Genomic DNA, 24,853 nt, shown 5'->3' with positions numbered 1-24,853 from the left:
TTGTTATTGTTACAGAAATTAGAAATTGAAGCCTTAGAACATTAATTTGTTCAATGTTTTACAGCTAATAAGTGACAGTGAGAGCTTTACCTAATTGTATTAAGCTATTGCTACACAATCAAAAGCCAAGAACTAGAAGTTAGGTGATGAATTTAACTCATAGAGACCAAACTCCCAGGAAATTTGAAAGCAAATACCTACCTTATTTTGCATGCCCGCTAAATTTTTAATTAATTGACTATACTATGTAACAGAAACTCTTGGACATTTTTTACTTATCTATTAAAGCTTTTCTGTTAAGGTAAAACAGCCAGTTTCCTGCCTTGGCACCTGTGACTATATCCAGGAATTACACAATCTCAGTGATTCAAGGCTTAAATTAGAATTTTTTTTTTTTAAAAAATTAATTCTTTTTAATTCATATAGAATTAAGGAAAACTTCTACATTAGCATACCTATTTAAAAATATTAATAAATCTCTTTGTGTTATTGTGTGTCTTACCAAGGAATTGCTTGGTATAAAGTTAACTGAGACTTGAGCTTTTCCAGACTATCATTGTCAACAAGCAAACATGCTCTTGAATATCAGGAGGACAAGTGCATCAAGAATGGAAAATAAGTCCTTGTGCCCTCCACCCACTTAAAAAGAAATCTATGTCCCAGCTGGTTTGGCTCAGCAGATAGAGCGTTGACCTGCGATCTGAAGGGTCCCGGGTTCAATTCCAATCAAGGGCACGTGCCCTGTTGCAGGCTCAATGCCAGTAGGGGGCATGCAGGAGGACGCCAATCAATGATTCTCTCTCATCATTGATGTTTCTATCTCTCTCCCTTTCTTCCTCTCTGAAATCAATAAAAATATATTTTAAAAAATTTAGTAAAAGGTTCACAGTTGATACGCCTAGACATTTGGGTCTGACGCATGCTTTCAAAGTTAGTAACACTGCACAAATTCAGGAAAAGAATCATTTAAAAAGAGGCATCCTTAATTTATCAGCCATTGAGAACGTCCTTCAGCCCAGCAAGCATCAGACTGCCCGTGGGAATGGAATCTCATTTTGTTAAACACTGCTTACAAGGAAAGCAAGTTCTGTAACTCAGAGTTCTCGACGCTGGCATAAATTGAGTCTGTGCTTGCTATGGCAAGGCCAAATAATTTTCTTTTGAGACAGTATTTGCGATGGCATATTTATTTAAAACCAAAAACATACAAATCCAAACTATTAAAGCCTTGCCAGAAGGACAAAACAAAAGAGAAAAATATCAAGGACTTCTTTAAATGAATCTCTAAAACACTAGAGAAGGACCCATCCTTTAGAGCAAGCATGTCAAACTCAAAGGCTAACACGGGCCAAATAAATGAGGCATGCGGGCCACAGGCCGCGAGTTTGACATGCTTGCTTGACAGCCTCTGATAATAAATGCAGAGAATAGTTTTCAGAAGCTTAGTGATATCCAAACGTCTTCCTTTGCATATATCTTCTTACTGCTTCCAATCTCACTATTTTATTAGCTCAAGATATTGTTACCAGAAAAATAAAACTAATTTTTTAACATGGAAATGCAACCTGAAAATTAGTCCCATTAGAACGTTATGCACTTAAGCAACCAGTTAGCCATGGCCCCAAATGGTGCACTACTAACCTGTGCCCAGCCCTATTTTCACTTCATGTTTCAGCACTTCTAGCACATTGAGTAAGCCGCTGCTGAGCCTGCAGAGAGAGGAGACTGTCAGAACAGGACACCTATGTGGGCCCAACAAGAGAAGCACCTAACAGTAGTGATGGAGATGTCACTGAAACTTGTATTCTCCGTCACATCAGCGCTAATGCTGACACACACACATTCATCAGATCAGAACATCTGAGTCCTGGAGTAAAAGCAGACCACAAAGGAGTTTAACTCCTGGCACAGAGGTTAACCTCAGGAGGGTACAAAGAAGCAAGAGCAAAAACAGGAAGCAGGGGATCGTTTGCAAGGAAAAGTAAATGAAGAAATTAAATCTTGCAATTAGTCCAAAAGTCTTACCGGTCTTTAATATTTTTTTTAACCAACCCATCCTCTTATGTTAGGAAGTAGAAATGATAAAGCTTTGTCTTTCCTCTCCGTCTCAGATAATTTGTTACCCTGAATAAGTAGTGACTTTTAAAATCAAAGAAAGGGAGTATAACTGGAAAAGGGCATGCAGGCTGGTGAGTCCAGGCCTGCCAGTTCAGATGAGGCCACTGAGGAAGCAGAAACTAGGAGAGATGGTTCCTGTGCTGAAGTCTGGACCTCGTGGCCCTGAGCTTACTAGATATGCGCCTTTCTAAAGAAACGAAGGAAAACTAAAGCGATCCTTAGAAGTCTGAGAAGATGCAAAGGTCAAAATGGTCTGCTCAAAGACACACATGATTATAATTTTCAAAGCCCCAATGTACACGCCATAAAACTCTCAAAGTTGTTGGAGAAAGAATAACAGTGGCCATGTAAACAGAAATGTATCCATAAAGAAGTTGAACTAACATTCATTTGGATCACGTTTTAGTTTAGATGTTGTGTAACTAACAGAAAGGGTGTTACACCCTTCCCCTATCTGGCCACTAGATCATAATTATGATCACTAAGCTGTATGTATATGGGCAGAATTCCCTGTCATGCGTTACCACTCGATGTCTCAAAACTGGAAGCCTCTGGAACCTCTCAGAACACTCTAGAAATAAGTCGCTGTGTTTCTTGTGCCTTCCCATGCTGCCACTGATATAGGTTATTCATTTACAAGGTCCCTAGACTTCTAACTGCTGACACCTCCAACTCTTTGCTGAGGGCTCTCTTCAGCCAGTAGAGCCTGCTCCGCCCCGGTTTGGGGAAGGTCAGAAGCTCCAGGGAATCAATGCCTCTTCATCCCACCCAGTAATCACCCAATAATAACTGGTGGGTGCTTGGGTATAACCAGGTCCCCCACGCCTTGTGCAGAATGACTTGGAGGTCTGCTTTGGACACTGACTTCCTGGGATTTCCAGAAGGATTAGACTCCAGGAGCCCATGCTGGTAACTCGGTTAATGATGCACTCTTTGCTGACCTCCTTCCCTTCTCTGTCTTACCCCCCTAAAGGTGTTTCCTGAGATCGCCTCCCCAATAAGCTACTTGTACATGAATCCTCGTCTCATGGTCTACTTCTGCAAGAATTCAAATCAAGAGCACACAAAGTAACCCTCGAAAAGATGAAAATCTAGCAGAAGCTAAATAAATGTATTGAATGAATATATGAGTGATGCACCCCAGCCTTCCTCTAAGAGGAAGCAGCTCTGTTCTGGGTTGACTAATACCAGAAAGGAGAGCGCCTGCCTGTATCTAATCCTGGACCATGAATTCTTAACCTAGCATCCATGGGTCAGCATCTGGGATCTATGAGTTCCCTGAAATTAGGTGCAGCATGTCTGTATCTCTGGACTTTTTTTCCTGAAGATACAGGCCATAACTTTCATCCAGTTAACTTGTGAATATATAACCTTTCAAAATGTTAAAAACCAGTTATAAGTAAAGCTTTTGCATTCTGGTGAACTATAAAGGGCAAGGTCGCCCTCACATGAACTGGCATCCTATCTGATCCAGCAGGTGACATACACTGTATGTAGGGTGTGGATTTCCAGTAGCACTGCATCATTTCTACTAGTGTGAGGGTTTCTAGTAGTTTGCACAACACAAAGCAATGGGAAGTGAGCACCTCTCCCTGGAACACCTGCTGGAGTATGTGCCCTTTCGGGCCCTGCTGGAAGTTCTGAATGCTATTGGTTCTGAACTCTTTCTGTTGCATTTCCACTTTCCTCTTTTGCACAAACTCAGAAATTTTAAGAGATGTGGTGCTCTTCAAAGACATACTCTGCAAAAAATGCCCTGTTAAGTGCTTTCTTTCTCTTCAGACGCAAAGGTACGCGCCTGTCTATCTAGCTCCCACCCCAATCAAACATAACTAGAGAAGGGAGATACTGAAGGGATGACTCAGAAAACAAAGGCTGCTGTTTTGCAACCCAAATATTCGTAATTTATCAACCAATCATTGCCTACTTACGATAAGTTAGAATTGGGACAATGTGCGATCGATGCTCCTCGTTCCCTGAAAACATCCAGTTCTTCTGCGGAAAGGTAGCAGCCATGTGCCATCACTGTCTGGAGAGAAGAGTGTCCTGTGTGGAGTTTACCACTTAAAAATGCTTCAGTTAGTCCTCACTCACAACAAGACAGGATAGGCACAGAGAGAAGCTGTGACATCCGGACCTGCTCGCGTGTGCATGAAGATGTCTGTAAGCATCTTCACAAGGACATTTATGATTACCTGTCTGTATAAAATCACTCATACATGTCAAGACAATGGATTACAAAAGTTTCAGTACATGTGTAGATCTTATCATCATATTCTTTTTTTTTTTTTTTTAAAAATCTATAAAATAAGGAGGGTTGATCCAGGTCATCTACAGCATAGAACACCCATCCAGTTTGAAGATATTGTGATTCCTTCATCTCCACTTTAGAAAATAACCAAGTTACTTTCTTTTCTAAATCTAGGGGTGTCTGGTGGGACTGTGTTTGTTCCTATTCTAATCAGTGCTTTCTAGAAGTGAGCTTTCCTTTCTCAGCACATGGGAGCTGGGGGAGTGATCCGGGAAGGAGTTGTTCTTTAATTCTGCCCCAAGTTAGATATAGGAACAATGGACTTGACACATAACCGAACACACTTTCGTTATTTCATTTTTTTTTACATTTTCCTAAAGATTAAGAAATGTAATATCTTATACGCATGAATTCAGAAGGTAAAATTGATCCAAGAAAGCAGGCACTGCACATATAAGACACTTCTCTTCATTTTCAGGCTTGGTAATATTGGTGGGTTTTCCTGAATAAGGCTTTGCTCTTTCAAAATTCCTTTGTCCTCAGTACAAAACCTGTATCTGATTAGCTTTCTTCTTTAGGAGGCATGGTCGGTGGCCACATAATTATTACTAAAATATAATTTTCATAACCTCTGTGCAAAGCAAAGAAACATGCAAATTGAAGGTTAATGTATTAATCATATGGAAATATATGTTATGGAGGATGAAGATTAAGGTGCAGCATGTATAAGATTTATGCAGAATATTAGCCTTTCAAATTAGTCACAGCCACATCTCCGTTCACCAAGTCCCTAAGAATTTAGTTGCTGCCATAGCTAAGGCCACGGCCAAGGGGTGTCTTGTTCTAATGAGGTCTCTGCTCACTCACATTAATTTTAATGAACTTAAAATGGTTTAATTATGAAAACAATGCACACTCATAAAAGCAATCTCAAGGTGTTTAAAAATACAAAGAAAGTCCTTCTGTTTCTCCCTTAGGAAGAATAACCTTTAACATTCAATATGTGTCTTCCATGCAGTCTTTCTAGGTGAGCATGCACCCACACGTATACTCACAGACTTCCATCTTGTAAGCCTGTATGCCTCATTCTTTGTGAACGTTGGATAAATTATAATTATGTAAATTCTATCATTTAAACAATCCCGCATGAGAATCATTTTTTAATTATCATATGTAATTAACATTCCTAATCATATTTCTTGCAGAATGGATCCTTAGATATGGTCTTCTAACTCAATGAAATGTACAGTTACATTCTAATAAACACTGACAAAATGTCCTTGGACTAAATGACATTCCCACCCTCAGTGAAGCCTTTAGACTTATTTACCAGGATGAGAGTTCAGGCCCATTTTTAACTACGTACACACACACACATATGCACACTCTAAGCTTTAGTCTGGGAAATGCACATGTCATAGAAGTCTGAAGAGCACTACTGAGATCTCAGAATTCAGATATATATGCCCTCTTTGATACAGATTATGTCATGAGATGCAATTTACCTTATTTGTTAGAAGATTGTTTTTATCATACACATCTGTATAGTTTTTATAACTGGGGAATAACTGTTTCACAGCTTCAACTTCATCAAGATTTTCACTTATATGGCTCTACGAGAAAAAAAATAATATTTTCAATTTTTAAGGTAAAATGCCACTAGAAATTATACGTCCTACCCCAAAATGTATGGGTGGTTTCTACTTGTCTATGTGAGAGGCCACATAGAGAGACACTGAAGACTGTACATTCATTTAAAGCAATCACGTGACAAAGAAACTATGAATATGTAATTACACAAGCATGTAATATTCTAACCCATGTAATGTTTCAATAAGGTCTTTTCAAATTCCAAACTATAGTAAGAACAAACAAAAATAAAAAGTGTTCCTTAAAGAAAGTTAACAGCCTAGCTCTTTGTGGCCACCTATTTCTTCTGCTGTTGTCCTTTAAGAAAAGAGGCCATCAACAGGACAGACGGCATCTTTCACTCATAAGAAAACTGAATTTGAATAAAGAGAGCTGAATTTTAGGCCAAGTTCGGAACCTACTCATGGGTCTTAGGGTGAGTCAGTTCTTTTATTTAGGTCTCCATTTCCTCATCTCTCAAATAAAAGGGTTTGGCTGGATAAGCAATTTTCCCACTTCTTTTAGCTTTGGCCATGTTATTCTGATAAAAATTCATAGGAATCCGGATGTAAAAGGCATAAACAAGTTGCCTCTCAGAATGAAGCAGGATTGGGACTCTGGGAATCTGTCTCCATTCTGTCCCCTTTTTTGGCTTCCAGAATGAGTTCTTCTGCAGAAAACAATTTGAAAACAACTGGGCTAGACAATCCTGCAGTCACCTAGAAAGAGCCCGTGAAGACTCACATGCAAGCAAAACAAGTGAGTCCCGGCTCCCACACCAACCTCTCTCCAGGCACCACAAAACTGGAGAGCAGGTGAAGTGTTTCAGAGACAAGCACTGAAGTGGAACCACACCCACCCCTGGCCTAACACAGAAGTCATTTCAGGCCAACTGGTGGTGGATATATATTATGGGAAATAACTCATGAGCAAGCTACCACTTCCAAGAAAAGCAGTGCCATTTCCCTCTCTCCATAGCCAAATAAATCAAAGAAAAAAACAGCAATATTCTAAAAAACAGTCTCCCACCTATGGGATGAACTCTATCCTTGGCCTTGAGGAAAGCCCAGACCACTGAAGAAAAGCACGGGCACCAGAGGAAAGGACAACCAGATGATTTGTGTCATTTTGATAAATTTGAGTAAATACACCTACACACAGACATACACCCATGCAAGGAAATACCTGCTTTTGCTGTGTGTTGATGGGGTTCAGTATCTACTGCCACAAAATCTGGCATATTGGCATATTGGAAAATGCCACATTAAGGTAAAGGGGTTTGATAAGGGCAGAAGCAAGAAGGTCATTCTGGTGCTTCTCTCACCCTTCCTTCCCCGAAACAGGTCATAACACCCACCTGTGAGAGGTGCCTGCCCTACACCCGGGGGGGAAAAGAGCACCTTTATCTCTACTGACAAAGGGAGCCAAGAAGAAGCCGAACAAGAAGGGCTTGCTAAGCTTCCTAAGGTCATATCCCTGAACCTCTCCTATTCCTCCACAACCGGGCATTCTTCAACAAGCCTGTAATGTTCAAAAATACTCAGGTCTAATCATTTCTCTGGGTTTTCATTTCCCATGAAGGGTCCTGTGTCATGTAAAACGTACATTAAATACATCTGCATGCTTTCCTCCTGTTAATCTATCTTTGCATTTAGTTTCCAAACCCAAACAGGAACTCCAAGAAGGTTGAGGAAAAACATTTCCCTCCCCTACAACTGTGGAATTAAATAAAAAATTCAAATATCCCAGGCTGCACCTCAGCCTCCCCCCGCCCCCTCCCCTCCACACACACACACACACAAACAAACAAACAGAAAGAGAATGGGGAATGATGATAATGGTGAATGAGACCCATTAAGATAAATCTTTAAAAAAAACACACACACAAAACAACCACCACCCTCCACCCTACAAATGATAAAGAATCAATGTGTTGCCTTTCCCCTGACTTGCCCTTTGTTATAAGATAGCCAACTCTTACCAGGGGAAATTTTAGTGCAGTATATAATGAAGCTTGGCTGTTCCCAACTCCCAATTTTAACCCAGCTGGAAGCTTTAAAACGTGTTTTATTCCTAAATTGCACCTGCTTAATGACAAAGTAATATATACTTTTTTTGTTCCTGGTTTTAAATTAAGAAACTTGGAACAAAGGGGCTTTTAAATGCATTTTGTAAGGTGGAAATGAGGTTCTTATTCCTTTTTAAATAATAGGTGGCTCCTTCAAAAATGAAGGGCTCGAATGCTGAGGAAGCATCAAATGAAAGAGAAGCAGAAAAGAAATGCATTAAATGTATCCTACAGACAACAGGGAGCCAGTCTGCCTTAGATCTTGCTGGGTTACTTGTGATAGCCTCATCTCTGCAAGCCTGATCAGAGATGATTGAGAGGAAAAGGAACTTCCGGTTTTTTAGCTGAAAAGTTAAAGAATTGGCTTTAGGTGACGTCTGTAAGGACCTTCCCTGTCCCATAATGCTACACCTCTAGATCTCAGTAGAATTAGAGATTTCTGCCAGAATGCAGGATAATGAGAAGCCTCGCAGGTCTGGCAGAAGCACAAGCAAGAGAAAAATACCCACCTGAATGTGCAAATCGCGGGTCTTCGCGATGTTTCCAAGATCGGCCAGCATCGTCTCAGAGCAGGAAAGGGCAAAGCGTGGTGTCACTATGGGCTTCACCCTAGAATACTGGAAATAGTGAAAACAAGTGGATAAGGAAAATACTGATGCCCTGAATGTGTCGCATACCCTGAATGCATATCTTACATCTGGGTAATTTATGTCTTGATATTTGGGGACAGTCCTTTCTAGGAGTGGGTGGAAGTGCTGGGTTTCATGGAAATGGCTCATGGCTGAGGACAAAGGAGAGTATATTCTGTAGCGCCCAGTTCAATGGAAGAAGAGCTTGTCCCAAATGATAGCCACCCCTGTTCCACATCCACAGCAGGGCTCCGCCGAGGCTGCACTGGTGGCCTCATCAAGAGAAATGAGAGGCACAAGGAGAACTTTTAAAGGAGAGATCTGGGAGACGAGAAGGGAGGCAGTGGCCTATTCCCCTTTCTATGTGCTGGCCATGGCATCCCCAAGAACTGTTCCATAATAGAACTGGCTCTGATGTCACCCGAAGTGAGGGTCTGAGCAGGAAAGAACTTATAGAGGGATGGAGAGAATAAGGACCCATAAGACTCCACCTAAGTCTCCCAAGGTTAGATGGAAAGAAATTCCAAGGTTCACTGTGGTTTCCAATCAGACCTCAAAAGATGGGAAGGGAAGGGTCTGGCAATTTAAGAGATGGCACCAGGGAACCATGAGCCAGCCTGCTGGGGATGGAGGCAGAAAACAGCACTGCCTCCCTAGGCTCACCAACCCCAGGGCCTGCAAAGGGGAGTGCCTGACTGAGTGCCCGCAGGCCATGTGACAAGCCACACATACATATGTGGGCCAAGGCAGCCTGTGGCAGGGGCATCTGGGCTGACACCACCTATGTTTCAGACCAGATCTAACAGGCCACAGCCAATATCAGCATAGCTAGCAAACATCACACTTCAATTTCCAGTTGCCACCAATCTGTCCACAGCCATGCAGCCCACCCCACGTTCCCACAGATCAGCCCAGTGAAATGAGACGGTACGAAAGGGGAGGAAGAGAAAACCACCAAGAAAGCAAAAAAGGCCTGACCTCACTGAGCTGAGTTGACAGGTCCTCTGTGAAAACAACTTGCGGTTCTAGGAAAATACTTCTGCATGCATGGGATAAGCCAAACGCACACAGATCTTTCTCTGCCGAACAACTTCATAACGAAGCCTACGACTAAGACCAAAGCAATCAAAATACAAGCTGAGAACAAGTTTACTTACGTTCCTTTGGAGCATTTCTGACACGAATCTGAAATAAGGCAACAAATGGGAAGTTAGAAAATGTAGGCATTTTCAAAAAGAATTTTTAAAAAGAGGTAAACACGAAATTTCCATGTCCCATTTTCCATGCAAACACTCTAACACTGCACATGTTTCACCACACTAATTAAGGATGAACAAGTAGTAATTACTCTGCTTTCTCGTTTGCAGAGATGGAGTGCAAAGTCACAGAGAAATGCGATTTTATCATCTAACGTCAACTGGGCTGTTCATGAGTATTCCCATGACACTCAAGCCATTCTACCAGCTTAAGTTCGGGGTGGGGGACTATTGCAAAATGTGATGCTACAGGGAGGTTAGAGTCCCTAAATCCTATGCACCTGGAAACATTTAGAAGCTGTGGGGCTCTCTACTCCTAATTTCCCTAAAGTGGAAGCTTCTTGCTCACACTAAACCACCCTTAATTTCCACTGGGATTTTGGAGCAAGGTAGAAGGCAAAGGTTGTGAAACGGGTGGTGATGGGGGTGGCGATCTTACCAATTGTATCTGCAGGGATGGTGGTATTTGCATGACCCATAAAATGATTAATTCTGCCCTGGCTGGGACTATTTATTAGCTACGCTTCCTGTCTTCTGGAAGTCCTTTTTCCTTTGTTTCAAAATAAAATGTGAATTAAGGTTTACTATGACCACAAACACACATTCATAGACAAGTTGAGCTGATGGCCAATGCTAAGGCGAAGGTGCATGCTTCCTTTTCTCTGGGGCAGGTAGCAGCTCCTGAGCCTCCCTTTTCAGACGACACACTGTAGGTGAAGGAGGTCTGGGGAATCAAGAAAAGTTGGACTTCCAAAATTTGCATGGGGATATGTTTGGTCTGGGGAAGATTTAAATCTAAAGAAATTTCTTCTATGTATAGCTCTTGGGTGTTGTGTGTCATACAACACAATTTCTTGTCAAATCCTCAAGGCACCTTGAAAAAGCCATTAAAGAAAAGTAGAAAAAGTACTTATAGGATCAGTGGAATATGCCAATGTAAGATAAAGAGTTCAAACCCGTGTTGCTCAAGAGTCAACTGTAACTTAAGGAGCAGGCCACACACACACTTAAAGCAAGTCCAACATACAGGAGAAGACCAGATCTATAATAAAGGGGAGGAAGGGGGTAAATCATTTGCTTCAAAAAAAGAACCCCTCATTTTACAAAGGGGCTTATCCTAGGACTCCTGTAACAAGTTCCTGCCCAGCTGGCGTGGCTCAGTGGTTGAGCATTGACCTATGAACCAGGAGGTCACAGTTCAATTCCCAGTCAGGGCACATGCCCAGGTTGCAGGCTCGGATTCTGCAGGAGGCAGCCAATCAATGATTCTCTCTCATCACTGCTGTTTCTATTTCTCCTTTCCTCTCTGAAATCAATAAAAATATATTTTAAAAAACACACACAAGTTCCCAGAGGCTTTAAAATATAATCTGGTATACAAAAATAGTATTGAATGCGATGTTTTTTTAGGACCAGATCAATTTCCTAAAGTTGGGCAAACCCACGCTGTAACATGTGCACATCCCGCCTGGTTCAGAGAGGTTTTCTCGCTCCATCTCCAACTCCATCAGTGCAGCAGAAGGACCGCTCACAAGACAAATGTAGATGAACATACCTCTCTGTTTCCTTGATTGATTCCTCAGTGGTTTCCTTGTATTCTGGAACTGTGTCATTCATATCCATGCAGACTTTGCCCACAAATGCCCGCTGCCCAAATTTATCTGTGAGGCACACAGAAAAAGGACCTAAAGTCATGTGTCTTTCCTACACAGTACCTTCTCTGAGCCTTTTAAAACATGTTTAAATTAAAATCATTATGAAAACATAGGTGAGAATATGAAAGACTATTCATTAAGAACAATAACAACAACAAAACCCCACTAAGTTCTATAAGTAGCAAATATTCTTCCACCCATCACTTCAACCACCCCCTCCCCAACTCCCACTTCTAGGCTGGCCAGGTAATAATTGGGTGTTTTCACTTATTACTCAGTTTTTTTCTTTGCTTACATAGTTTGTCTATATTTTTACTCAAGTCATAACTATGCTTGTTCCCATTTTATTGCCTGGAAAAAGAGAGGGCAGCCTCAGACCCTCGCATAACACCAGCTAGGAAGTTGACTCTATATTGGGCAATGTTAACTTTTTTTACAATGTCTCCACCTGTCATAAGAATCTTACAGAAATCTTTCTGCCTTTCTCTTTCCCTGTAATTCATTTTAATAACTGGCCATTAGATTGCTCTTTCTTAAAACAGCACCTTGATCACATACCTCATCTGGCATCAAAACCTCCTTTGATTTTTTGATGCATATTCAAATCTCTCCACAGTCCGAATCATCCCATTCACCCAACCCCCTCTCCCATGCATCTCCCAGCCCCCGTGTAATGAATCCTGTCCTCCAGTTCAGCTACTCTGTTCCATGCTTCCAGTGTCACTATACACATTCCTGTCTCCATGCCTTTGTTCATGTTATTTCCCCTGTCTGAAAGACATTTTCTCTTTCCCCATTTTATCTTCCCTTTAAAGCCAAGTTTAAGACTCCCTTCCCTTCCATGAAGTCTTCCCAGATGTTCCAGTTCTGGGTTCTCTCTGTCTCTTCCCAAAATGGCAATAGTTAATTTCAGCATGCCTTTGACATCAATGACCTATGTCAGCAAGCAGTAGCGTCAGCATATCAGCCAACACCATTTACTAGCACCTGCTAAGTGCTGGGCACTGTGTTGGATACAAATTTCAGAATCATTGACCTAAATCAAGTTTCCTCTTCCTTACTACCTATGTGAGTGAGCATGTTTTATAGCCTCTCTGAGCATCAGTTTATCCATCTGTAACATGGGGACACAATAACTATCTCAGAAGGCTGTTTGCAACTGAGCTGACATAATCCATGTAGAGTGCTTTGCACAATCCAGGCATCTTAATAAGAGCGCTACAGCCCGGCTAGCGTGGCTTAGTAGTTGAGCATCGACCTATGAACCAGGAGGTCATGGTTCAATTCATGGTCAGGGAACATGCCTGGGTTTCAGGCTCGATCCCCAGTTTGAGTGTGGAGGAGGCATCCAATCAATGATTCTCTCTCATCATTGATGTTTCTATCTCTCTCTCCCTCTCCCTTCCTCTCTGAAATCAATAAAAAAATATTTTTTAAAAAGTGCACTACAGCTGTTCCTAAAGTTACTGATCAATGTGTGTAGTTATTAATCAATTAGTCCTATCTGGCTCTTGTGTTCCCAGCAATTTGCTCAGTGCCCTGAGTCTAACCAACAGCCAAGATATATGTCTGTTGATTATAATAAACTGTTGCCATTACTATAACTAATAAACCTGCTCCAAAATGCCCTAAGTTAATACACAAAATTCAGATCTATACACATGATTCTGGAACCAAAAACCATAAGTGAATAATCAAATTACCTAAACAATAAAAAACATCCAGGGGCCACAGTAATACAAAAGCACCTAATTACTTGTAAGGAATGCAATGTCAAATTCTAGTAATTAAAAGGCAAGACTGCACATAAGTTTAACTCCCTGCCAGACATGGTCTGGCTGGCTTTCCTGGATGTGCTCATAAGGTATGCCTTCATCTCCTCACCTGTAATTTCCGCAAGGAGCAGGGATGAGTCAGTGTAAATTGTTGTAAAGTAACAAGCTGTGGTTGTTCCATTCTTCAGTGTTCTCCTCTAAAAATACACCATAAAAACCATAAGTCACATGTGCCAAGAAAGTCACATGGCATATACAGATGAAAATAGAATTCTAGGTCCAAGTTTTAAAATGTTTTTATTTAAAGATATGACACCTCAATATGAAATACAGTTCAGATAAATGGCAAGGTACTGATATTCCAAAAGTGTGAGCTGGAGGAGAAGTTGATATTTTTGATTTCCTAGATTCATATAGTTCAATGTTGCAGAATTCATTAAATAGGATGGTAATTAATTCCTTATCTTTTAGGTTTGGCTGAGCATATGCAAACCTTATTGCATCTGGGAGTGAATAAAGGGGATTTTTCTGTCTATTACAGGGTAGAATAATTCATCCAGACTTCTCGTTCAAGCTGGCAGATTGGTCACATGCATCTCTCTCTCTTCCTTAGCGAATTTCCACTAAAATAACAGTAAAAGAGTACAAAATTTATTCATCATCAAGAGGAACATAAGAAGAGACATGAACAGACAAAACATTTCAACATCTCCTTGGAACACAAAGAATATGGAAGAGAACCTGAAAGCAACTTAGGAAGAGAGAGAGACAGAACGAGAGAGAGACATGTTGTTAACAGGAAATTGGCTCCAAGTCCGTCTACAGATGACTAAGCCCTGGCAGGACTCTTCTTCCTCTTGAAATCAGCCAATCACCCCTAACCTGCTCCTTGCAGGAGAGATTTACTCTTTGTAGAAACTGAGTAGTATTTGGAGTATGTAAGCCCCAAAGGACAAGGCAAGGCATAGTCTGAAAAGAAGAGGTTGAAGAGAAAATCTGGCTGATCTCCAGGGGCCCTTGGTCAGCTTGCTAGAAGGCCACACGTATTACCACCACTACTCCTGGCAAGACGGAAGGACTCTTCCCTAGCGAAGATGAGTGGCTCTACAAGAAAGATGTCCTCACAATGACATGTGAGGCCCACAATTGAAAAGGCTATTTACTTCTTTCATTGTTCATCTTAAGCTGAAGTTCACTAGTCAATAAGAGCTACCTCCACCCAGACTTTCTGATCGACATCTCAGGGCATCACACTTAAATGTGAATGTATGGCCCAGCTGGCATGGCTCAGTAGTTGAGCAGCAACTTATGAACCAGGGGGGTCATAGTTCAATTCCCACTCAGGGCACATGCCCGGGTTGTGAGCTTGATCCCCAGTAGGAGCTTGCAGGAGGCAGCCAATAATGATTCTCTCTCATCATGATGTTTCTATCTCTCCCTCTCCCTTTCTCTCTGAAATCAATTTAAAAAATAGAAAAATAAATAAATAAATATGAAGGTATGTTCAAAGTTCAACAGACTCTGGAGGAGAGCTGCTATGAAAAGGAGAAGGGGGAGAGAAAGTCTGGAAAAAAATAATGGAGGAAACAGAGTCAGAAAGAAGCTTGATTAAAAACAAACAAACTATGATTACGTTCTGAAAGAATTAAAGAAGATAATCGCATCTACAAGACAAGAACAGAATGCTATGAAATCAAAGAACAAGAGCTCTCCAAAATTAAACATTTTATGATTACGTTCTGAAAGAATTAAAGAAGGTAATCACATCTACAAGACAAGAACAGAATGCTATGAAAATCAAAGAACAAGAGCTCTCCAAAAGTAAACATTTTATAAGTGAAATTTGGAAGTCAATAGAAGTGTTGTAGGGTAAATTAAAAGCAAACCCCTCAGGGGAAAAAATACTTTGAACTTAAATAATAAGGAAGAGCATACCCTATATCCCAGCAGTCTGTACTCTGCATCAGCCAAATGTTGAAGAAAGCAAATGAGCCCAGTGATGTTGTTGGTTAGTCCGAAAGGTCAAGAGAATTTGAAAAGCTGGATTTTTTTTATGTCAATCTTTTCAAATTTTAAGACACTTTGCACATGAATAAATACATCTGGCTGCTAATAGAGGATGATTAGAGCCCATCAGCTAAAGACGAGGATGAGCCCTCTCTCAGAATCATAAGTCCAGGGGAAGAGCTAGTACCAGACAGAGACATTGAATTCAACTTCCAGCAACTCCGAAAGTGTTTGGATTCAGTGCACTCAGTAAATATTTACTGAATGAACACCCGAGGAAGCTGAATTACTAAGCAACAAGAGACATAAAATCAGTATCCTATATAATAAAAGGCTAATATGCAAATTGTCCCATCGACCGGAAGTTTGACCAGGGGGCATGGTCGTCTGGCCAACCTCCCACGTCCCCTCCCCCTGGCCATACATGAATTCGTGCACTGAGCCTCTAGTTCTTAGATAAATAGAATAGGACACGGTGTCCTTGAAAGAGGACAGGCTATAACAGCCGTGTGCAAACTACGGCCCGTGGGCCGGATCTGGCCTGTTTGAAATGAATAAAACTATTGAAAAAAAAGACCGTACCCTTTTATGTAATGATGTTTACTTTGAATTTATATTAGTTCACACAAACACTCCATCCATGCTTTTGTTCCGGTCCTCCGGTCCAGTTTAAGAACCCATTGTGGCCCTCGAGTCAAAAAGTTTGCACACCCCTGGGCTATAATAACAGTAGAGTGAGTGAATGACTTGCAAAATTAGACCACGTGTTCTTTAAGAATGTAACACAGGAGAACCAAGATGGCGGCATAGGTTAACGCCGGAGTTTGCTGCTTTGAACAACTACTTCAAAAGTGAAACTAAAAGACGGACCGGACATCACCCAGAACCACAGGAACGCTGGCTGAGTGGAAGTCCTACAACTAGGAGGAAAGAGAAACGCATACGGACACTCAGAGGAGGCGCAGTGCTGAAGTCAAATTCTGAGGTGCGGAGGGCGCGGAGCGGGCTGGCGGCGGAGGGCGCGGTTGTTGTTTTCAATCGGGAGGGAGTCGCAGACTCTGAGCTCCAGATACAGGCGAGTCTTTAGGGACCCTGACTCAAACGGGAGAAGCGGGACTGTCTGGCTTCGGTCAGAGCGAGTTCAGCTTTCTCTCCGAGCTTTGCAGCGGGTGCTGGGACTCAGAGAGGCAGAGCCCCTGGGGACAGGACTGAGAGCCGCCATAACTGCTCTCTCCGGCCCACCCTGTTGATCCTATTCGACCCGCCCCGCCCAAGCCCTGCACAGAGGCATTTGCCGGATAGCCTCAGGCAAAGGCTAGATTAGCACCTCCCTAGAGGACAGAAGTTCTCTCACTGCTGACACAGCTGATTCTCATAGCCACTTGGCCTGGAGGTCAAACCCTCCCTGGTATTAGCTACAACAATCAAGGTTTAACTATAAGACTGCGAACAAAGACCACTAGGGGGTGCACCAAGGAAGCATAACAAAATGTGGAGACAAAGAAACAGGACAAAATTGTCAAAGGAAGATATAGAGTTCAGAACCAAACTTTTAAGGTCTCTCAAGAACTGTTTAGAAGCCGCCGATAAACTTAATGAGATCTACAAGAAAACTAATGAGACCCTCGATGTTATATTGGGGAACCAACTAGAAATTAAGCATACACGGACTGAAATAACGAATATTATACAGACTCCCGACAGCAGACCAGAGGAGCGCAAGAATCAAGTCAATGATTTGAAATGCGAGGAAGCAAAAAACACCCAACCGGAAAAGCAAAATGAAAAAAGAATCCAAAAATGCGAGGATAGTGTAAGGAGCCTCTGGGACAGCTTCAAGCGTACCAACATCAGAATTATAGGGGTGCCAGAAGATGAGAGAGAGAGCAAGATATTGAAAACCTATTTGAAGAAATAATGATAGAAAACTTCCCCCACCTGGTGAAAGAAATGGACTTACAGGTCCAAGAAGCTCAGAGAACCCCAAACAAAAGGAATCCAAAGAGGACCACACCAAGACACATCATCATTAAAATGCCAAGAGCAAAAGATAAAGAAAGAATCTTAAAAACAGCAAGAGAAAGAAACTCAGTTACCTACAAGGGAATACCCATACGACTGTCAGCTGATTTCTCAACAGAAACTTTGCAGGCCAGAAGGGAGTGGCAAGAAATATTCAAAGTGATGAATACCAAGAACCTACAACCAAGATTACTTTATCCAGCAAAGCTATCATTCAGAATTGAAGGTCAGATAAAGAGCTTCACAGATAAGGAAAAGCTAAAGGAGTTCATCACCACCAAACCAGGATTATATGAAATGCTGAAAGGTATCCTTTAAGAAGAGGAAGAGGAAGAAAAAGGTAAAGATACAAATTATGAACAACAAATATGCATCTATCAACAAGTGAATCTAAGAATCAAGTGAATAAATAATCTGATGAACAGAATGAACTGGTGATTATAATAGAATCAGGGATATAGAAAGGGAATGGACTGACTATTCTTGGCGGGGAAAGGGGTGTGGGAGATGCGGGAAGAGACTGGACAAAAATCGTGCACCTATGGATGAGGACAGTGGGTGGGGAGTGAGGGTGGAGGGTGGGGCGGGAACTGGGAGGAGGGGAGTTATGGGGGGTAAAAAGAGGAACAAATGTAATAATCTGAACAATAAAGATTTAATTTAAAAAAAAAAGAATGTAACACAAAAGCATATGCAGAAGCTTTAACATTTTTCTAATAGGAGTTACCGAAACAAAGAGTAGATTGCAGGGAAGAATATACTCAGAGAGAAAGAGAGAGAAATAAATTTCCCAAATTAGAAGAAAGACAGTAGTTCTCATATTGAATAAACTACATATGAAGGTAATAAACTGGAAAAAAAATCTATAAGTGAAATTTCAGAACATCCTGAAGGCTAGCAAATTAGCCAGAATAGAAAGAGAATCAGATTGACATCAGCGTATTAGATGCTGATGGGAAAATCATTTCAAGTAGAATTCTCTCTACAGTGAAAGTGCATCACCATTCGAGAGTCATAAGAAAGTAAAACCATTTTTGGTAATTCAAGGATTTGGAATGTTTATCACCCATTTTATTGAAAAAGGATTCCAAGAAAATAAAAAAAAGAACGCAAAAGAAAGACAGGGGATCCAAATAGCAAAAGTAGAGTTCATTTTTAAATTAAGTGCTGATGTTAAAAAATAATAAACTGGAATTAAGTTAAAATAAAATTTAAAATAGTAAATTTAAAAGTTAAAGTTTATTTTAAATTAAGTGTACATGGTAAAAAAATAAACTGGAACAAAAACCTCAGGAGAGTATAACATGAAGAAGGGAAGGGATGTAAGATTCTTGCCTACTATAGAGGAAAATGCTAGAAGACTTGTTAACACTTAACGACTTAGTCTAATAGAGATGTAAAAAATGTCATGTCAACAGAGAAAACACAATCTTTAAAAAAATGTGCAGATAACTATAAAAATCAACTTTTTGTTGGGTCATAAAAAAACAATGAATCATTTCTCAAGAAAAATAATCATACAAATTATATTTGCTAACCAGAGTAAAGTGAAACTCAAAATTAAAACAGAAATATTAGCAAAAATTTTCTAAATTCTCAAAATTTTAATCACTTTTCTAAAACCTGGGCTTGAAGATGGAATCAAAATGGAAAATTTAAACTACTTAGCAATGAGGACAATGGAAATATTACCTATAGATGTAAAAAGAAAAAGAAAAAGAAAACAACAACTCTATGGTGCAAAACTCTGTGGTCTTGATTGCCAATTTGTTGAAGTATAGATCTAGAACTGTTTTTTGAAGGAGAAAATAAAAAACAAAAATGTCTCGATTCTATTCATGAGTGCAGCCCTAGCACCCCTATCCATTGCCCTGGGCAGTCTTCAGCCTAAGGACAGGCTCTAGTTAACAAATCTGAACTTTCTTAGCCATAACCTTGGCTCATGCAATTCTCAAAGTGTGCGGGCCTGCTCATAATCAGAAATATTGGATGTGTGAACTGCAAATACCTGTTGAGAATAACACCCATCTTGTACTCACTGGCATCAAATTCTTACTCAAATCTCTGATATATGAAATAAGTTTATGGCCATACCACCCTGAACGTGCCCAATCTCATCTGATTTAAGAAATAAAATTTATGGAGCATGGCCTGGAGGGAGTATCTAGAACTCCAAACATAAAAGATGTACATATCTGGATTTTTTTTTTTTGATACTATAGTACCTTGACAGTATATATTTTGACATCAGAGCATGTAACTATATTGTAATATTGGGCATAATTCTATTAAATTTCATATGATAAATAGATATGCTTTACCTTACAACTGTTTGTGTTTTGTTTGTTTTTTAATCATACAGACAGTGTAAAATTCAAAATTGATTTTTCTCTCTGGGTTACCTAGACATTTAAAGCCAAATGTGTGACAAACTCTAACAAATGCATGGATCCCCTTGGCATATATTTACCTCTTGGTTTTATTTTATCTTTCCTCTCCCCTTTTTTCCTTTGCCATGCCTTTGTGACTCATTTTCTTCTGTTGGATACTATGCAATTTTAAGATATCTCAAACCCTTTTTAGAGCAATGCAAGGTATAAATAAATTTTTAAAATAAAAAGCTTTGGTGTGGTTAACACAATTCATTAACACAATGCAGCTCTACACACAGCTTTAGTCCTCAGTTTTTCTGGTGTCATGCAGATGCATGCTAAATATGAAAACCCACAATAACACTGAATTTATAATTAAGTGAGGCAGGTGCATAAATGATAGCACTTGCTTTATTCTTCAAAGTTTGGGTGACACAAAACCAGGAAACTGGCAGGATAACTGGTTAGTATATAAGGCTTACAATATTGCCATCATCACATAGCCATCACTTTAGGAGAAAATGCAGTATTATTCAGACTATGTGTACTGAATGATAAGAGGCAGCGGTCAGATAATGAGGTATTTGCTGCTTTAATTCCCAACTGCAGAAGCTGTTTCTGGCTGCTAAGTGGATTGGGCATAGGGTTAGGGTGGAAAGATGGGAAACGATTTTCTTGAGAGAGTGAAAGGAAGGATATTTTTGGAGTCTTCAACATACAGTTGGCACACACTACGGCCACTGTTCAATGACTGAACTAGCCCCATAGTTCCCTCTAGTGGTGTTAACGGTGTCACAATCCCATATGCCCAGTAAAGGGACCATCCTATTTTCCCTTCTTGCAAAGCTACCAAAATAGCATGACGCCCTTCTAACTGTAGTTTAAATTTTTAATTTTTAATTGCCTTGGGTATTTTTTAAAGCAAATAGAACGCCTTCCATCTGTCAGGTACTATTCTAAGAACCTTACAAATTAACTGGCTTAATTATCATAACAATCTGGTGAAATAAGTGCTATCATTCTCATTCTCTCTCTCTCTCTCTCTCTCTCTCTCTCTCTCTCTCTCTCTCTCTCTTCTCTCTCTCTCTCTCTCTCTCTCTCTCTCTCTCTCTCTCTCTCTCTCTCTCTCTCTCTCTCTTCCCTCTCTCTTACAGATGGGGAAGATGAGTCACAGAACTTTCCAAATGTTGCTCAGGTATTCTATATGGTCCCCAGAACAGTACTGTGAATTAGTAGGAGTAAGGGACCATGCAGATGTATTAAACCCCAATTTAGTGAAGTAACACACAAAAAGTAAAAGATGGAGAGTGATGAGAGCCCATCTAATTGGGAATCTGGGAATCTGAACTCAAGTTCGCTCTTTGCTGGTGACTAGCTGTGTAGATGAGGTGGTCACAAGCTCAGTGGGCCATGAAAGAACTAAAATAAACCTCTATAGCCCATTCTAGCCTTACCTGCCTGTGTTCTATACTTAAAACATGCTCCAAGTAATGGATGTTTCTACAGGTGACCAAACATCATACGCCAGCACTCACAAGCAGGATACTTACGACAACTCTAGTATATACTTCTTCAGCAAAGTCCAAGTTCTGGAACTTGAGTTCTGTAGGAAACGTGTACTTGGCCAGCCACTGCAGAAGCGGCAGGTCTACGTTACTCCCAGCAAAGGAATACTGAGCGGCATGGATGTGTGTATCAACCAGCCCAGGCATGAAGAACTCACTGGAAATTAAGATGAGAGAAAAAGAATTTAATAGCATCTGTCGTCGTTTTCCATATGTTTACATCTTGTTTTCTCTTGGCCATGACTGAACTGTTCATCCCACATCCAGTTAGAGCTGATGCAAACAGACGACTAAATTCATCTAGTACTAGTATGTAGAGATCAAGATAGAAAAATGAAGCTCTGCTAGGAGAGAGAGAGCTCCCAACTTGGAATGACTGGTGTGAGGTTAATCACAGATGATGAAGGGAGGAAGAAGCTGAGGAGAGGGCCATGAACACAAAGGACAGGTGTCAGAGGAACTGCTGGACAGATGGAGACCTTGCTTTGGAAATATTTGGTAATGAATGTTGGAATGGTAATGTAGGGGCGGAGGGAGAAAGCTACCGTTTTTTTCCATTAGGAGAAGCCCAAGCATGCTCTGAAGGTAGCAGAGATAAAAGAAGTAAAGGAGATGATTCAGGGAGCAAAGTCTTCCGAGGCAACGGGACACCAGCGAATTATTACATCAGAAATGTGATTTTCATCCAGAAAAGCTAACAATCCTTTTTAGGACACAGGAAGCATTGTGGAAGGCTTAGTAATAGAAACATTCACATAATCAAGGTCTAGTCAAGGACTTATATTACTGATAGTAGCACGTGCTAGAGTGTGTGTGTTATGTGAGATTAGAGGTCACAGAGCCCCAAAGGAAGCTCAGAGATGCCAAGGTCATTTTCCGACGTGCAGTTCGTTAGTGGTCCTGCCAGGATTAGAACTTAGTTCCTCACCCCAGCCCTAACTTACAGCTAAATCATAGCCATCAAAAGTCAAGCTGCAAAAAGAAGACATATGTAAAACTTGAGACAATAAAAAAAAAAAGTCAAGCTGCAGGAAGCAGACAAGGTGAAAAGCTCTCCTTTCTTCTTTCCTCTTTTCACCTGACTTAATCACTATTATAATTCCCTTAGCAAATCTCGTCTTCCACCAGAAAAGAACATCAATTTCATATTTCAAACCTGTAGTGCAGGCCAGGCTGCCTCAGAACCGAAGGAAAAAGAACAAAGTGTGCCCTACATATGCTTATTGAGACATCCACCTGTCTTCTAACCAAGTGGAAAACCTTAATAAAAGCTTTAGAATTAAAACATATGACTGTCTATAAAGGCCTGAGTGACTCAATCTCTTTGAGCAACATTGTTAACCTGCTCTGGGAGCACAGGACTGTTTGAAAACCACTCTTTTCTTGCACACACAAAATACAAGGATATGAAACCAACATCCTATCTTTATTTAAACTTTTGGTATTTTGTTCATCACAGATTTTTTTTTTGGCATTAATTTTGATTTTTTTTAAATATTGCATTAAACTGATATTTATGTTGATTACTGAGTTTTTGCTCACCCCACCCCCCATAAATTCTGTGCCCCAGGTAAATGCCTCACTTGTCTCACCCTAATCTTGGCCCTGACAACCCCTCTATGGTCCGTGGCCACAATCTGAGCCACTCCTACCAAGGGACTGCGCAGAGTTGCAATTTTCATGTTTTTTTAAAAATACACCTTGTGCTGAGAGAGACCTATACTGGTAGGTACACAGAATCTATGAAACAGAAGATCAGAGACAGCATCTTCTGTGGTATTTTAATACCGACTTAAAGAAATTCAAACGCATATATCTTACGTGATTAATATGTAAATTACTTTGCATTTTATATATGGTTTTTCTTCAAAGACTTCAGTCTTCCACCAAAGTTTAATCTTTTTTTCTTACCTTACCTCTTATTGGTGTTTTGTGCTTAGAGGTTCTTTTGCATCTTCATTTCTTTGGTGAATTTAATTCCAAAAGCAGCCTCATAAGGAGGAACAAAAAAATGTGATGACCCACAAATGTGACGCCCGCTCCCCATCCTCCAACCACTTCACCATCCTCTCCCTCCCTCCCAGCCTCCAGCTCATCCACTCCTAAGCCTTCTTCTAATCTCTGATTCCCAAGGCACGCAAGCCTTGTTCCTCAACATATATTCTCACGAAAATCTAGCAACGGGAAGCAGACGGTAACAGTAGAAGTCACTGGAATTCTCTCCATGCTCACTGGATTCATCTCTATGCCCATTGCCTGCAAGCATGCAGGCCAACAGAGAGGCAGCAGAGGGAGGGAAGGAGGTAGGAGATGTGAGTATAAATGCAAATGCAACAAAATTTGATGGCCAGTTACCTCCGTCTCTCTGGACTGTGGTCAGCCCCTCTGCCGTAAAGCCTTAGGGATAACACAGTTCACAGATCTGCTGCAGGGGACACTGTGACCTAGGACAATCCTTTTGCTAACAGCCCAGGAATCAAGCTCAGAGAAAGGCAGTGGCTTGCATCACAGTTAACAGCCACAAACTGCAGCATGAGGATTCACGCCACGTGTTCTAATTCCGACCTCAGTGTTCTCATTACATTAAAGTCACTTTCCAAGTTAAATGTTTTTAGAATGAAAATGATTTTGATTGACTTGGGAACGTTCACTGACTTTGGAAATATACGTGGCCTGAAACAAGATTAAATCGTTGAGTTAAAAAAGAAAAAGTATCTCCATTTCCATGAAACAAATCAAGCAGACTACGATGAATGTGGGCAATCACAAGAAACACGTTTTGAGCAAATTATTTAAAACTACTAAAAATAGTTGGAATATGAAATTGCAGCTGAAATACATTTTTAGAGCTAGGCCTTACCTCACCATGCTGTCAGCTATTGCTCCCCAAATCTCTCTCCTATCCTCCCAACAATGATCTCTATCATGCTCTTTCTTTATTTCCTTTACAGAAGGTTCACAAGCCAGCACTGTCATGCTTCCCCATCTGTGCACTTGTTTGTGTTCTGTGTTCCCCAGGGGCTGTAAAGGGCTGTAAACACTGTGGGGACAAAGGCTTTATAGACCATTTTCACCTTCGAATCCCAGTTCTTGCCCATACTAAGCTCAACAAATATGTGCCAAAGAAGTAAATGAATGATGGCAGCCTCTAGTACTCAAAGCTCCTGTCCCTGTTCTCTATTTACCCCCCCTTCCCATCTCAACCTTAAAGAAATGAAAAAGCCTCTTTGCCCCGCAAGGCAGTTTTCTTATCATTTGAGATGAGTTAATGGCATCCACAAAAGGGGAGAAGTTGGCTATGACTTACTGTTGGCTCAGTTCTCTTATCTCACATGGCTTGAAACCCCATTCTTTGGCCAGCTTTTCTTGTTGAGATGCTTCTTCTAAAAACACTATCTTTAAAAGAAAGAAAAGAATTACAAATTAATGACATGTCATTTGTCACTACTAAATATCTAAATCAGCGGTTCTCAACCTGTGGGTCGCGACCCCTTTAGGGGTCGAAC

General features: G+C 40.7%; 1 protein-coding gene across 1 annotated transcript in view; it reads right to left on the bottom strand.

Annotated features, from left to right (window-relative positions):
• GDA (guanine deaminase) overlaps positions 1–24,853 on the bottom strand; it is a 73,413-nt gene that overhangs the window by 15,448 nt on the left and 33,112 nt on the right. The window contains exons 2-10 of the mRNA XM_059656901.1: positions 24,655–24,743; positions 21,333–21,504; positions 13,491–13,578; positions 11,507–11,612; positions 9,853–9,880; positions 8,576–8,683; positions 5,875–5,982; positions 4,050–4,147; positions 1,642–1,709 (exon numbers count right to left, since the gene is read on the bottom strand). Of these exons, the coding sequence (XP_059512884.1) occupies positions 1,642–1,709; positions 4,050–4,147; positions 5,875–5,982; positions 8,576–8,683; positions 9,853–9,880; positions 11,507–11,612; positions 13,491–13,578; positions 21,333–21,504; positions 24,655–24,743 (865 nt within the window). The remainder of the gene's footprint in view (positions 1–1,641; positions 1,710–4,049; positions 4,148–5,874; positions 5,983–8,575; positions 8,684–9,852; positions 9,881–11,506; positions 11,613–13,490; positions 13,579–21,332; positions 21,505–24,654; positions 24,744–24,853) is intronic.

The sequence above is a fragment of the Myotis daubentonii genome, chromosome 11 (assembly GCF_963259705.1).
Source record: "Myotis daubentonii chromosome 11, mMyoDau2.1, whole genome shotgun sequence".
Taxonomy (NCBI): domain Eukaryota; kingdom Metazoa; phylum Chordata; class Mammalia; order Chiroptera; family Vespertilionidae; genus Myotis; species Myotis daubentonii.
Note: the sequence above shows the minus strand (reverse complement) of the source record. Positions and strands in the feature narration are given on the sequence as shown.